The sequence below is a fragment of the Erpetoichthys calabaricus genome, chromosome 7, assembly GCF_900747795.2.
Source record: "Erpetoichthys calabaricus chromosome 7, fErpCal1.3, whole genome shotgun sequence".
In the NCBI taxonomy this organism is placed as follows: Eukaryota; Metazoa; Chordata; class Cladistia; order Polypteriformes; family Polypteridae; genus Erpetoichthys; species Erpetoichthys calabaricus.
Window position 1 is genome coordinate 122,487,373 of NC_041400.2, and position 16,932 is coordinate 122,504,304.

The window sequence follows — 16,932 nt, forward strand, 5'->3', positions numbered from 1 at the left end:
TGTACACACAACACCCCATAATGACAACGTGAAAAAAGTTTACTTGAGGTTTTTGCAAATTTATTAAAAATAAAAAAAACAGATCACATGTACATACAGTAAGTATTCACAGCCTTTGCTCAATACATTGTCGATGCACCTTTGGCAGCAATTACAGCCTCAAGTCTTTTTGAATATGATGCCACAAGCTTGGCACACCTATCCTTGGCCAGTTTCGCCCATTCCTCTTTGCAGCACCTCTCAAGCTCCATCAGGTTGGATGGGAAGCGTCGGTGCACAGCCATTTTAAGATCTCTCTAGAGATGTTCAATCAGATTCAAGTCTGGGCTCTGGCTGGGCCACTCAAGGACATTCACAGTTGTCCTGAAGCCACTCCTTTGATATGTTGGCAGTGTGCTTAGGTTCGTTGTCCTGCTGAAAGATGAACCGTCGCCCCAGTCTGAGGTCAAGAGCGCTCTGGAGCAGGTTTTCATCCAGGATGTCTCTGTACATTGCTGCAGTCATCTTTCCCTTTATCGTGACTAGTCTCCCAGTCCCTGCCGCTGAAAAACATCCCCACAGCATGATGCTACCACCACCATGCTTTACTGTAGGGATGGTATTGGCCTGGTGATGAGCGGTGCCTGGTTTCCTCCAAATGTGACGCCTGGCGTTCACACCAAAGAGTTCAATCTTTGTCTCATCAGACCATAGAATTTTCTTTCTCATGGTCTGAGAGTCCTTCAGGTGCCTTTTGGCAAACTCCAGGCGGGCTACCATGTGCCTTTTACTAAGGAGTGGCTTCCGTCTGGCCACTTTACCTACATGCCTGATTGGTGGATTGCTGCAGAGATAGTTGTCCTTCTGGAAGGTTCTCCTTTCTCCACAGAGGACCTCTGGAGCTCTGACAGAGTGACCATCGGGTTCTTGGTCACCTCCCTGACTAAGGCCTTTCTCCCCCGATCGCTCAGTTTAGATGGCCGGCCAGCTCTACGAAGAGTCCTGGTGGTTTCGAATTTCTTCCACTTACGGATGATGGAGGCCACTGTGCTCATTGGGACCTTCAAAGCAGCAGACATTTTTCTGTAACCTTCCCCAGATTTGTGCCTCGAGAGAATCCTGTCTCGTTGGTCTACAGACAATTCCTTTGACTTCATGCTTGGTTTGTGCTTTGACATCAACTGTCAACCCCATTATGTAGAGCAGAGACAAATACAATGAATAAATAATGGCAAAATAGACAAAAATTATGAGTGGTAAACCCCAGCTTGTCCCATATCCCTGTACTAAGAGGTGAAGGAATTAATCAGTGTACTAGTCTGAGATGCTGAGAAGTTATTGCATTTTAATTAATGTTTGAAACTTAATACAGTAGATTTATTTCCTTGTGTTTGTTTCTAGGTGATTATGCTGGTTTTCCTGGATGTGGTTTACTTCGTTTACATAGTACTTACCGGCATGATTTAAAAATATATGCTTCTGATGAAGGTAGAGTTCAGATGACTGCTGCTGCATTTGCTAAGGTGATGTTGAACATTTTTGGATTTACATTTTTTTACATCAGGTATTAGAAAAAGGAGAATGTATATTTTAAAAAATGATGGTAAATTTTAATTGTTACATGATTTCTGTAGCAGTTTTTAAACTTGTCATAGTTGCCTTAATAATCAAGTTTTTTTTTAATGAATTGTTATAATTTTATTTAGAAATAATATATAAAAAAAATACTTTTTAAAAACCACGTTTATATAAAGTTAAAAAGTGTACTAAGTGTACTGGCGCTTTTGCTAAGATTTTAAGAAGTCTTTTTTGAATGTTGATTGATGAAAAGCGCCCATGCTTTTATTTTTCGAGTGATGTAAGAGAGACTTATTTTTCAGTTTTTAGTACACTTTTTTTAACTTAATATAAGCGTGGTATATATATATATATATATATATATATATATATATATATATATATATATATATACAGTGATCCCTCGCTATATCGCGCTTCGCCTTTCGCGGCTTCACTCCATCGCGGATTTTATATGTAAGCATATTTAAATATATATTGCGGATTTTTCGCTGCTTCGTGGGTTTCTGAGGACAATGGGTCTTTTAATTTCTGGTACATGCTTCCTCAGTTGGTTTGCCCAGTTGATTTCATACAAGGGATGCTATTGGCAGATGGCCGAGAAGCTACCCAGCTTACTTTTCTTTCTCTCTCTCTTGCGCTGACTATCTGTGATCCTGACGTAGGGGGTGTGAGCAGGGGGGCTGTTCGCACACCTAGATGATACGGACGCTCGTCTAAAAATGCTGAAAGATTATCTTCACGTTGCTACCTTCTGTGTGCAGCTTTTAAGTATGCTGCACGGTGCTTAGCATACTTAAAAGCTCAAAGGGCACGTATTGATTTTTTTATCTGTCTCTCTTTATCTCTCTCTAACTCTCTCTCTTCTCTGTCTCTCTCTGCTCCTGACGGAGGGGGTGTGAGCTGCCGCCTTCAACAGCTTTGTGCCACGGTGCTTCGCATACTTACAAGCCAAACAGCCCTATTGATCTGTTTGCTCCTTTGAAGAGGAAGATATGTTTGCATTCTTTTAATTGTGAGACTGAACTGTCATCTCTGTCTTGTCATGGAGCACAGTTTAAACTTTTGAAAAAGAGACAAATGTTTGTTTGCAGTGTTTGAATAACGTTCCTGTCTCTCTACAACCTCCTGTGTTTCTGCGCAAATCTGTGACCCAAGCATGACAATATAAAAATAACCATATAAACATATGGTTTCTACTTCGCGGATTTTCTTATTTCGCGGGTGGCTCTGGAACGCAACCCCCGCGATGGAGGAGGGATTACTGTATATATATATATACTAGTCATTTAGCCCGTTACAATAACGGGCGCTAGAACAGTAGTGCATAAACATTAGTAGGAACAGTCTATATTAAATGGCAAGGGACTTTGACCTCATTCTTTTTGTTGGTCGTATTTTTCTTTCTTTCAGCCTTTCTTTTGTTGATGTTTACTTGCTGAGCTGACCGTTCTTCGTGGGCTGCCGCCGTGTATTGTGTGTCTAATTTTCTGTGATAGTAATACTGTCTTGTATGGCTCTATTCAATAAGGGCGCGCACAAAAAGGCGAGCCTCAAAAGGGCGACCTCAATCGCCTTTTTGTGCACGCCCTTATTGAAGGATGCCTGTGCGCACCCTTATTGAAGGATACCGTCTTGTACGTCCGCTGGCTTGTACGTCCGTAATATACCTTTAATTTTCTCTGGCGGTAATACAGGCGTGCGCATCAGTAATATGCCTTTAATCTCCTCTGACAGTAATACTGGCTTGTATGTGGCTGTAATATGCGTCACTGTATTGTGTACCTTTAATTTCCTCTCGCAGTAATACTGGTTTGTATTTCCGTAAAACGCCTCTAACTTTCTCTGACAGTAATATCGCAAGTCAACCGTGCCCCGCGCATGCGCACTTCATCAGAAGACACCCACACACGGACACCTGGACGCACATAGGGATTTTGTATATATAGATATGTATATGTATATATATATCCATCCATCCATCCATTTTCCAACCCGCTGAATCTGAACACAGGGTCACGGGGGTCTGCTGGAGCCAATCCCAGCCAACACAGGGCACAAGGCAGGAACCAATCCCAGGCAGGGTGCCAACCCACCACAGGACACACACAAACACACCAAGCACACACTAGGGCCAATTTAGAATCTCCAATCCACCTAACCTGCATGTCTTTGGACTGTGGGAGGAAACCGGAGCGCCCGGAGGAAACCCATGCAGACACAGGGAGAACATGCAAACTCCACGCAGGGAGGACCCGGGAAGCAAACCTGGGTCTCCTAACTGCGAGGCAGCAGCGCTACCACTGCGCGACCGTGCCGCCCAATATATATATATATATGTATATATATATATATATGTATATATATATATATATATATTAAATATTAATTATTTTCAACCTTTTAGTCTAGGGTTTGTTTTAATATAATTTTTTAATCAATATTTTAACACTTCCTTTAATATTTCTATCTGTTACTAGTGCCATCTATTGGTGCAATCTTTAACTATTCTTCATATGAAAATTTCATTTCTTAACATGGATTAATTGATCAATAAGTGAAACTGATTATTGATTCACGTACAGGTAGTCCCCAGTTTATGGACTTCCGACGCACGACATATAAACAGGACCACAACTGCGACACATGCACCGCAGTAACTGCTGCTCCGTCATTTTCGGCCTGGGGACGCTGCAAGCGGTGGCTGGAGGGGGGTGATTTCCCTGCTCGTGCAGTGTAGTTTCTCTTGGGTGGCTTCCGGCGGCAAGTGGTTTCACTGCCCACTCACCACACACGGCTGCCCCGTTCATTCTAGGTGGGGGGCTGGTAATGCTGCAAGCGGTGACTCGGTTGTGGCTGAACAGAGGCCATTGAGGGTGAACGGGGCGGCGGGGCGTAGCATTGTAGTGTGCCTCGGATGGCTGTTTGTTGAATGGGGGCAGTGGTGTTGCATACGCTGCAGGCAGCATACTGTAGTGGAGGTGACTGTGAGGTGGGCTGGTGATGAACTGCCCCTCGCTTCCCCCATTCATTCTAAATAGCAAGCCTGCTTGTACTGTTACGCTCATAGCAGGAAGTTGTCTCTTGTCATGACAGGGTGGTCCAGATCTAATTATGCAGATCCAGATCGTCTGGATGACTTTGATTTATATGGGGACGATTCCAGTTCAGCGCGAAGACGATTCTTCATGTCATCAGTTCGTACACTTCTCGATGGTCCGGGATTTTTCGGGTGATTTTCTATGTAATAAACTGAATAAGTTATAGCGTAATGAAATACATCAGACGTGTGACGACTGGTGCCTTCCTGCTGTGATAGCTGTACAGTGCTGTGCAGAAGAACCCATCTTAGCCTTTTGTCTTCACCCTTCAAGAATGTATCTGAAACACAAATCTGATGCAAGTGCTGGTGATACAGTAAAGAAGAGAAAAACCATCACCATTGAAAATAAAGTAGAAATAATAAAAAGGTCAGAGAGAGGTGAAACTCCATTCACTGGCAGAGCACTTGGTTACAGTCGGTCAACAATAACAGTTATTAAAATAATGTACCTGTTCCGATTTACATACAAATTCAACTTAAGTACAAACCTACAGTCCCTATCTCGTACGAAACCCGGGGGACTGCCTGTATTGTCATCAGATGTGAGTGTGCAAAATTTCAAGTCATTTGGACAATAGGAAGTGGGTTAAATATCAATTACAAGATTTGTAACAGACAACAAACAGGTGAAGTTAAAATAAGCGTGGTAATAAAAAAGGACAATTTCTCTTCTTTCACATCAGCTCCGCTGGGAAAACAGAGAACATGACTTTTAGTCCTGTCACATGTCTCTGTCACATACATGTGGGTTGACTTTTTAAAGACACACTCCACACTGTTGTTATGCTGAGTAATTTCCCCATGTGTGTAGTTGTGTTAATTTTTTTAATAGTGAATAATTACTCTTGTCTCTGCAGTACTGTTCATCATGCTAGTTATTTTTAGGTTCTGAAAAGTCACATTTTTGACCTTTAAAATTCCACTGTTTATGAAACTGCAACAAATTGCAGAAAGTGCTCAACATTTAGCTAGATCATGTGTACTTGCTATTTATCAGAGCATCTGAACTTTTTAGAAATTATAAAATGGTTTTGTTTGTGAAGTAAAATTGCTGTAAAATATCTTTTCTTCAGTTGTAATTGTCCAAAAAAAACTCTCAGCGCATAAAAAGATTTTAATTAAAGATGCCTGTCTCAGTAATGGTGCGGTGAGGTATGTAGATCTTATAAAATGTATTTGTTTTGATAATCATTTTTATCATCATTTAATGTTGTAAAACAAGAAGACATTTTTTTTGCTTTTATATAAATTTCATACCAACCAGTGGTATTCAAGTTTTGATGAATTTGTTTTTTAGGGCTTATTAGCTCTTGAGGGAGAACTGACCCCAATATTAGTACAAATGGTAAAAAGTGCAAATATGAATGGCTTGTTGGACAGTGAAGGTGACTCTCTAAGCAGCTGTCAGCAGCGTGTCAAAGCCAGATTACATGAAATTCTTCAAAGGGACCGAGATTTTACAGCTGAAGATTATGAAAAAGTAAGTACAAATTTGGTTTTTTGTGTCTCATGTTTAGGATGTGTCAGCAGATGATCAGTATTTAGCGTGTTAATTCTTGACTATTGTAATATCTATGGTCGAGGAAACTGTCAACACAATTTAAATGAATTTCAGACAGTCTTGACATATAGTATTTTTGCATAATTCCTTTAACTATAGTATCATTTTTAGATTGTATGCCAAAATACAATATTGTTTTCTGTCTGCTATGTGATAAAGTGAACTTCCTTTAATTTTATAGAATAAGATGCATTGTGGTTTGATCTCAAGAACAATTCATTATACAAATTGTGGCTATTTTAGGCACACGTATCTAGTACAGGGGAGAGACCCCTTTTTGCCTCTGGTACAGTCTCAGTGCTTTGAAAAGTGAATTAAAGGAAATATTTGAAACATTGTGTAGATATTTTGGTTCATACCAACTGTCCAATCCATATTTATTTGCTATTCATGGCTGATGGCAGATTCAGCCATGAAAAATGCACAGTGCGCGCTTCGTCATTATATGCTTTGCTAGCGAAAAAGACCAAAAGGAGGTGCTCATGTTTCACCTTTTGTTAGTGATGAGATTACTTCATGTAATTACTCACTATAAATGTTTAAATCCATTTAATAGAGAATTTTATAGCTACTAGGTCACTTGCTTTTTTGTAAAACATTTTTAAGTATATATTCTAACTATATTGAGTTTTTATACTATATTAAAACGTATGTTTTACACATTTCCCAAGCACTTGCATTTGTTATTACAATGGAAAATGCTTACTTTTTAAAAACCCTCAAAATAGGAAATATAATTTGGATTTGCCAATCTAAAGGAATTCTGAACATTAATAATGACCTTAATATTATATATGTATATACAGTGTGGAGCTTGGCCCAGACACAGACAGGCAGACACGTTCATGTCACCCAACACACGTTTATTTACACCTATACTATTTACAATTGTGCCACACAACCCCCAAAGACCCCAAAAGTCCTGGCCACCACACAGTCTTTTCCTTTCTTCAGGCCGCCTCCCTGCCTTCCACCCGACTCAAGTCCCTGTCTGAAGGGAGGCGGCCCCTTTTATACAAGCCCGGATGGGCTCCAGGTGCTTCCCGACACTCCTCCGCAGACACTCCCCTGTGTGGTGGAAGTGCCGGCTGCGCACCCGGAAGCCCTCTGGGTGTCCCCAGTCTTCTTCCCCCCAGCACTTCCGGGTGTGGCGGAAGTGCTGTGGTCCAGGGCTCTCTTGGCACTGGGGCACCCCCTGGCGGTGACCACGGGCCCCTACAGGGTTGGGCTTCCAAGCCCTGCACCCGTGGCCCCCAACACCACCAGGGCGGTCGCCGCCTCGTGGTCTGGGGGAGGTGCAAGCCTTCCTCCGGTCCTCCCGGGCGTCCTGGCTGGGTTCCACCCCTAGCAGTCTGCCACAACAGTATTACACTAAAGTTATTACTATAATCTAATTTCTTTGCAGAAGTCACCATGGATTTAACTTGTTTACTTGTTACTTTTAAGAACTTGTGACCTGCATGCAAGATTCTGCTTTGGTGTAGTGTGGTATAATCCTGTGTTTTGTATGTTGGAGACTGGCATTCAGCACTCCCAGCATAATGCATGTAAGTTGGCTTGAAATGTAAGCATTTTTTATTTTCAAAATGACAGTAAACCAGTAAGCGTTTCAAAAACAACAAAATAGTAAACATGCTCACTTTGATGGGCAATTCCATAAATTAAGTGTCTCTCTCTCTCTCCAGTCTGACAAACCTCCCGCCCTATTTATACCTAGCGTTAACACAATATGATTGATTCCGTTAAAATCCAGTAGTAAATACACTTATGACCAGATCACTCCAATCACATTTGGAAATTGTCAAAAGCAGATAGTTTTGTTTTTTCCTTTTTAACGTAGTCTCTGTGCCTAACGTTGTCATGCTAGTCAATAATATGCACATGCAGCCACTTGCTCCAGGACCCTCTTGCCTGCTCTGTTTTTGTTTTTTTTTTTTTACTGTGCATCGCATCATCAAGTATGTTTAGTTCATTTTTATCTTGAAGCTTTTTGACACACTCTTGAAACTGGTTGGAAAAAAATGAGCAAAATATATCTAAAAGGTGATAGGTAGCTTTCTGTACCACTTTCTCGTTTCTTGCTTTAAACCAATAAAACTGGAAATAGGCCTTAAAAACAATAGAAATTTATAATGTGAAACAAACCTCTGCTTTAATACTCCTCCTAAATACCTTGGCTGTTTCAAACTCTGTGCTGCAAGCTAAAAGATAAAAGATGCAATTTATAACTAAACATGCAGACTTCAAAGGTGATTAACAGACTTTGTGACTGATAACCTTAAACAGATTGCAGAACAAAGTTTGACAAAATTACATAATTAGCATATGCAAAATGCAGTATGCATGGTCACCAACTATAGGTGGTTGGATTTGAGGGTTAATGAAGCAAAACAAAACATCTTAGGCAACAACATTGATATTAATTCAGCAACAATTTATAAAATAAATAACAATCCTCAAACTGGCGTAGCATTGAAGATGCAGACTTGGCAAAGTAACATTACTTGATCAACATGGAAACAAGATTGCATATATAGACTTTGAATGTATTACTAAAGACAGATTTTATTCAGAGTACTGTATAAGCACCTTTCTGATGGGCTTGCATTAAAACTTTAATAAAAACTCTGCAAACATAGTCCTCAGTTGTTCACCACTCTCAATTACATGATTATATTTTTTACATTCACTTCTGGCATGCTTAAAAAAAAAAAAAAAAGTTCTCCATACTCGGTTTCTTGCTGACTTCAAGCATTGATTGGACAATGATATTTCATTTTTTGCATACATTAGCAAGGACACAAAAAACAAGCATAAAGGGAAAATGTTTAGAAAAGCTCATTAAACTTTGATTTCATTGAATTTTGTGATTATATAAGGCTAGTCAGTTTATATTAAGGGCCATCAATATAATTTTAATCTATATAGTCATAATTTATAGGGTTGAGTAGTAAAATTATAATGTGCTTTACCATAAACTACCTGATAGGCTGGAGGATTTAATAGAGAACTACCCTAAGCAATACTCATTTATATGGCCATTCAAAGAAAAATTTTTTTCCCCTCATTTCACATGGATTCCATCATATAACAGAAAGGTGAAATACAAAAAACAGAGCCTACCAGCACAGCCCAGTCACTACATGTTTTGTACAGTGTCATGCCTCAAGCATGTATTTTTCTGAAAGAGTACTGCAGACGGATTGGGCAGCAATGATTCCACTCAAAGCATTTTTGTGCAGTTGAGAGCTGACCAATTCACAGATGTTCTGCATTGTAAACCATTTTGAAAAGGCTGTTGCTGATCCTTGCTCAAGATTAAAAACCCACTGTTTTTTTTTTTTTTTACTAAGAAGCGCCACAGCTCCACAAGCCACTTCCAAATTTTTACTGATCCGCTAGCTTTATGAGATAGTCTTTTAAGCAGTTACTGATAATTTCTTACACAGTATAGTTGCATAGCACACCACAAAATAACTTGGTCTGAGTGGCTATATCAATAGGAAGTGTCTACATTCCTCCCCTAACTAATGTAGACCTTAGTCATGTGCTCATCACTCTTTGCTAAATCTGTAATTCTGAGGCTGTTTGATAGCTATGCAAAGATTTTGGTCCAAAATGTTGTTAATTTGGTGCATGCCCAGAACATGTGGCCCAGTGAGGCTGGAGCTAGATTGCAATGTTTGCAGGTAGAATCTTGTCCTTTAAGCATTTTGTACAATTTTAAATGAGATAAATGCCCTCGATTAAAAGATTTTAAGTTGAATGATTACATGCTTTGCACATACGGAACTAGAGTATAATCTGTGTGTGGCTGCCTTCCACTCCACTTCTGAAATAATACGTGAAAACTTCTTTCCCAATGTACTCTGGGGTCTTTGTAAGGAAGGGACTTTGAAATATTTGTATAAACTGTAGAGATGCTATCCGAGTCTTCAAGAGTGATCAATATTTCTTCTGGAATAGAACAAGATGGGAGGTGAGGAAAATTGGGCAGGTTCTGTTTAGCAAAATTTGTAGCTTGAAAATAGTGGAAGAACTTTGTTAAAGAGTGGTTAAATTTGAATCATAATTGTTCATAGTATCCAAAGACATTATGTACAAAATCTCTTGGTGTTGTAGTGCTGGACATTTTTCAAACATTAGTGTAAAAGTTTGAGAGGGTGGAAAAAGGTGGTTGTCATGTTAGAGGTCCAACAGGTAAAAACTTTTCTGTTTTAAAGTGCTTCCTACATTGGTTCCATATTCTGAGAGAATGCAGGGCAATTGAATTATTAGTATATTGATGGTAATTTGTATTAACTGGGGCACAGAGCAGGGAATATATAGCGGTACTGAAAACTTTTTTTCTATTGCAGACCAGGCTTGTGTATATTCATTGATGTGTGTCAATGTCCAGGGGCCTCATGTATAAACATATAAAGTATAAACATTTATATGTATAAACATATAAAGTATAAAGAGTAAGAACGTTTCCACATTCAAATCGCGATGTATAAAACCTACACTTGGCGTAAAGCCACGCACTTTTCCACGGTACCTCATACCCTGTCGCACGCAGGTTCTCCGTTAGGTTTTGCAGACTGGCAGCACCCAGCGACAAAGCAATGCTACTGTTCCTGTGTGGTTACCCTTTCTTAGATCCACATCCACGACGGCAGCTCAAGTGCTCCTTGTAGAACTGTTTGTACTTGCAAGTTACCGTGAGGTAATTGTACTTATGATACAGTTATAATATTGCACATCCTGAGCCACTTTATAAAGCGCATATTTACATACGATGACGATATCATTTTTAAGATGAAATGCAGCAAAATTATGTTGATTATATTATACAGATAAAACTTTAACTACACGGTGCCGCAGTGCTAGCGAGCTTGAGCTTCGTTCACGGTTTGTTTCTGCCTCCCGCTGTTTTCATGCTGTGGCTGGCGCGACACTGGAAGGATAGATGGATAGAATAATTAAACATTACGAAGATATTTCGATGTTCCTTAAACGTTTTGAACAATCGCGTTCTAAGCTTACAGATGGAGTGCTAGCGAGCTTGAGCTTCGTTCACGGTTTGTTTCTGCCTCCCGCTGTTTTCATGCTGTGGCTGGCGCGACACTGGAAGGATAGATGGATAGAATAATTAAACATTACGAAGATATTTCGATGTTCCTTAAAACGTTTTGAACAATCGGCGTTCTAAGCTTACAGATGGCTTAACGTCTATTACAGAGCTGATTGTGTGGCGATTGGGTATTTGGAGAAAGAAAAGTAAGGACAGGAATTGGGGGTTAGTACGTTTTGAAAAAGACAGTACTTCTGTAATAAAGCATTTCATTGAAGGTCGCGCATGACGCCACAAGCATCTTGCTGTAATACATGAACAATCACTGCGCCACCATGTTCCCATGTTTAATAACATGCTTTAACTCATATCATCATGAAAATTATATCACGTATACTTCTCAGTATTTTAATTACTCAGAGAGCTGTAATATTACGAACGTAATGGATTCTGTGTCCTGTCGGAGGAAGAGCACATATAAGATCAAATACAAAACAAAGCATTTAACATGCTACTTTAGTTACGATGGGATTTGAGAAACTAGTAAATTAAACGATTTTAAGATGAAGTTTATGATGTTCTACTTTAATGACAAAATAAACTACGTGATTAAAGTGGAAATTTCGAGATTAAAGTTGACATTTCGTGCTTTTTTCACACTGTGTGCCTTTTTTTTCCACTGTACCCTAATAAGCTTTCATATGACACTCAGACGGTGGGCTACGACTCCACTTTTCATGCCGACTTTGATATGTGACAACTATTTTATTTCGGGCACTGTGCGACTTTGTGAACTTGAGCTTTCGAGTTTCTCCGACATGCTATGTCACTCGATCAACTTCCTTTTGTTGCTTATATAACTGTTTAAACCAACAAATAGTATGTTTTTCTTTGCCTCCATTTGGTATTTGCTGAAATTCTTCTATTTTTCCTCATACTTTTGCCATTGCCTTTTCACAGAACGCTGGACTTAAGGACTATTTATATTGATTTGCATATTCAAAGAGGCGTAATTCTGGGAGGAGTTGGGGCGGGACAGCAAGCGCGTGCACGTGCGTTTATTTCCACGCTGAGCGGGATTTATGTAGTGGAAGTTGGCGAACACACAGATTCCTGCATCTGGATTTTTCTGTGCGTAAGCACATTTCGGCTTTTGTGCTTATGTCATGTTATAGTGCGAATTCTACGCACGGCGTTATGCATAAGGCCCCAGGTCTTTTTAGCTTTATAGTCTTTATATTTGTATATTTGCCATCCCAGTAATAGAATTTAAAGTTGGGTAGTGCCATGCCCTCTTTTGCTTTAGGTTGTTGCAGAGTCACCCTTTGAATGCGAGGATGTTTCGAATTCTAAATTAATGAAGTTATGATTGAGTCTTAATTTCTTAAAAAAAAGTATGCGTTAGTGTTTATGGTGATGCTTTGAAATAGGAAGAGAAGTTTGGGAAGGATGGTCATCTTAACAATGTTGGTTTCTCACTGCTAATGTAAGATGGAGGGTAGACCATCTATTCATGTCTTGTTTAATTTTTTCCATGCAGACAGCAAAATTTTGTTGAAAAAGAGCTTTATATTTGCTTGTGATGTTTACCCCTAGATATTTAAACTGATCTGCTAAAATAAATGGGAAGGAGTCCGTTCGATATTATGTGCTAGAATTCACTGGAAAGAGCACAATTTTATTAAGTTGATTTTGAGTCCCGATATATCTTTTGGAAATCTGCTAATGCTTTTAGGATGGCTGGCACAGAATTTTTTGTGGGTCAGATATATACAGTACCATAGCATCTGCATATAGTGATATTTTCTGTTGAGACCCTTCTCTGAGAATCCCCTTTATCTCTGATGCATTTCAAAAATATATGGCCAGCGGTTCAATGGTGATTCCAAAGAGCAAAGGTGATAAGGGACATCCTTGCCGAATACCATGTTCTAGTTTGAAGTAGTCTGAAATAATGTTAACACAAGTTGAGGATTCTGGACTAGTATAAAGTAATTTGATCCATGTACATATGTTTGAGCCGAATCCAAATTTGTGTCAATGTGGTGAACAGGTAGTCCCATTCAACCATATGAAATGCTTTTTCTGCATCTGAAGATAAGATTTCTAGGGTGTTAGATTTAATGGATAAATATATTATATTAAACAAGTGTCCAAGGTTAGAGTATCTTCCTTTAATAAATCCGGTTGGTCTTGTGATATAACAGAAGGAAGCACTTTCTCAGTCCTTCTGGCCAGAACTTTGGAGAGTATCTTAATGTTATTATTCAGAAGAGAGATTGGTCTGTATGATGTACATTGCAGTAAGTCTTTTTATTTTTTTTTAGGAAAGATGGTAATTAATGCTTGGTGAAAAGTTTGAAGTAGAATTTTATTGTCTTTAGCTTCTATAAATTTTGCTAATAATATTGGAGCTAACTTGTTTGAATTTTTTTTCTTATAAAATTCCACTGGGTAGTCATCAGGGCCGGCTGCTTTCCTACTGTGAAGTGAGCTTATAGCAAGTAGTAATTCTGAAAGTGACACCGGTCTATCCAGTTCCACAGCTCTAAGAGTATTTAGTTGTGCTATCTGTAGTGAATCAAGAAACACATTAGATTGTGTCTTATCTTTTTTAAACAGAGTAGAATATAAGGAAGTTTAGTACTGTAAATGTGAAAGTTATATTTTTATTGTCAAAAATTTTATTTCCATCTGTGTTGTTAATTGCTGTTATTGCATTTCAGACTTCGTGCTTGTGGATTTGTTGGGCAAAGATCTTATTCGTCTTCTCTCCTTGTTCATAATAATGATGTCACGATTTAAAGATACGGTGCAAAACTTGTCTTTTCCCATAAAGTGCCTCATTTGGAGACCTGGCATATTCTAGATCTATTCTAGAAATTACGCTGATTAACTCAGAAGCCTTCTTTGTTTCCGTGATTTTTGTGATAAAGATATGAAATCATCTGTCCTTTTAAAATGCCTTCAGAGTTTCCCAGAGTATACCTGCTGAGACCTCCGAGGATGTATTTGTCTCAAGAGAATAATCAATTTGCTTGGATATGAATTCTGTACAGTTGTCATCAGCTAATAACAGGGGGTTAAGATACCAGCTGTGAGATGAGTGTGTAGGACGCAGTAATTTAAGTTCCATGATCAGAGGTGCATGGTCAGAGATAATAATAGTGTTGTACTTCCTTGATAGTGGGCAAAAAGTTATTGTCTATAAGGAAATAATCAATTCTTGAGTAACATGATGTATTGGTGACTAAAAGGAATATGCATTTAGGTTAGGATTTAAAAACCTCCATGGGTCTGATAAGTTATATGATCTATTACAAACTGTGTAGTTATTTTTGTAGTATTAAATGGTGTAGCTGCGTTTTTCTAAAATTACCAAAGTTCAGTAGCTCTAACTTAAAAAATAGGATTCAACAAAAGCCTGACGCGTAGAAATGATTCCACAGACAAAATATCTTCATTTTTAAAAGTTTAGTTAAAATTCAAAGTAAAACAGTTCACACAAAAAAGAAAATTAAAATAGCAAAAAAAAAAAGGAAAATTCTTATTAAGAAAAGTTCTGTTCAAAGCTTAAATCTTGTTACATCTCAAATGTTACTATTTGCTTAACATTCCTGAACCATTTCAAAATGATGTTTCTGAACCATTTCTAGACGGTCAGAAAACTGTATGCTTATCCCATTTCTAAGTTGAAAATGGGTCTTTCAAGTCCCTGATTACTGGGACCTGTTCTAAACGCAACTAAATCTATTATCACACTGTTTCTCAGTTATAGTAAGAAGATTCTATCTCTTATTAACGTATAGGGGGAAAAGACTATACCATTGTCTATGACTATAGAAGAAATGTACATTTTATTCAAATAAAGCAAGCATTAATATGAGTTTAACTCAAAACTTTAAATTTCTAAGATTGGCCCTTACATTTCCAGCCCCTAATTGGCTATGCAGGAGTGGAGACAATTACTATACTTCAATATGAGCCAATTAACTTTACTTTAACATTAACTATTGTTTTCAAATCACTAGCAATAACACTGCAAACAAACATTTTAAAAATTTCATATTTCAATCATTGGCTGTTTCTTGAAGCAGGCACAGTTTATTCATGGGTCTGTCCAGTGTGCTGTTTTTGGTCTGCACACAAACTCTTCTGAGTGCACCTTTGGCATCTGGCATTGTCTTGATGACTCGACCCATTACCCAGGAATTGTGAGGTGTAGCTTTATCTACAATTAAAACAACGTGCCCTTCTTCAAAATTTCTTCTTGGTGCAAGCCATTTTTGACGTTTTTGAAGTATTGGCAAATACTCTTTTGTCCATCTTTTCCAAAACAAATCAGCCATGTATTTAATTTGTTTCCAGCGTCTTCTTGGATATGGTTCATTTTCAGAAACGAGTTCAGGTGGCATTTCAGGTTGTGTCTTCATTAATAACAAGTGATTGGGTGTGAGTGGTTCTAAATCATTTGGGTAATCTGATGTCTTTGTAAGGGGTCTGTTATTGAGTATTGATTCCACTTTACACATCATTGTATAAAGATTTACATCATCAAGTGTTTGTTGGTTTAGTGTTGAATTTAAGATCTTTCTTATGCTTCTGATTTGTTTTTCCCCACACTCCTCCTTGATGAAGAGGCTGATGGTGGATTGAAAATCCATTTGATCTCTTCTTGCACCATAGCGTTGCTGATTTTTTCGTGTTCCAAGTTTTTAGTAACTTCTTGTAGCTCTCTTTCCGCTCCAACGAAATTTGTTCCATTGTCTGAGTGCATGATTTTAACTTGTCCTCTTCTACTCATAAATCGGAGTATGGCTTGGATACAAGAATCAGTGTCTAAGCTATGTGCAATCTCTATGTGCACAGCTGTGGTAGTTAAACAAGTGAAGATTACTCCATACCTCTTGACTAGACTTCGTCCTCTTTTGACCAGAAAGGGGCCAAAATAATCGACTCCAACATTAGTGAACGGTGGTTGGTTGGGTGCTATGAGATCGTCTGGCAAATGTGCCATTTTTTGCTCATCTGCTTTTGCATTGTATCTTCTGCACGTTGTGCACTTTGAAATCATTTTTCTGATAGCTAAGTTTGCTTGAGGTGTGAGCACATAGTTGCGCCTACAATGTCCGATTTGTTTATGAATGTGCTGCAATATGAGAGAAGCAACATTGTGAATGCTTGTGAAGAATTGCAGGATGTTTAGCTTCTTTGGGCATTACAGCTTTGCAGAGTCTTCCTCCGACTCTCAGTATTCCATCTTGTATGAGCGGGTCAAGTTTATAGATTTGACTGTTCTTTTTTACGCAAGCCTTTTTCTTTAAAGCCTTTAATTCTTCTGGAAATTCTTGCTGTTGACTGAGGCGGATAAGCTCTGTTTCAGCTTTGGTTAAGTCTTCTAGAGAAATTGGACTTGGTTTTAAAGTCAGTTTATATCTTTTCATATGCTTTGTGATGAGTGATTTTTGTTCTTCTGGACTACTTTTAGATTGATTGACTTCTAGTTGGAATGTTTTTCTTTCATAAGTGCAGCAGCTTGTCTTTAAACTTGAGGAACCAAGCCACTGCTTTCTTCAAGCGATGCCAATCTGAAAAGTATGTGATTAGTTTGTTGATGGGCTCGGTTGCATAGCATAAGAAGCATAACTGGGTGAA

General features: G+C 38.6%; 1 protein-coding gene across 10 annotated transcripts in view; it reads left to right on the forward strand.

Annotated features, from left to right (window-relative positions):
- Window positions 1-16,932, forward strand: part of ppip5k2 (diphosphoinositol pentakisphosphate kinase 2) — a 273,516-nt gene that overhangs the window by 157,302 nt on the left and 99,282 nt on the right. For all 10 annotated transcript variants that reach the window (XM_051929861.1, XM_051929854.1, XM_051929852.1 and 7 more), the window contains exons 16-17: window positions 1,381-1,502; window positions 5,958-6,140. In XM_051929861.1, the coding sequence (XP_051785821.1) occupies window positions 1,381-1,502; window positions 5,958-6,140 (305 nt within the window). The remainder of the gene's footprint in view (window positions 1-1,380; window positions 1,503-5,957; window positions 6,141-16,932) is intronic.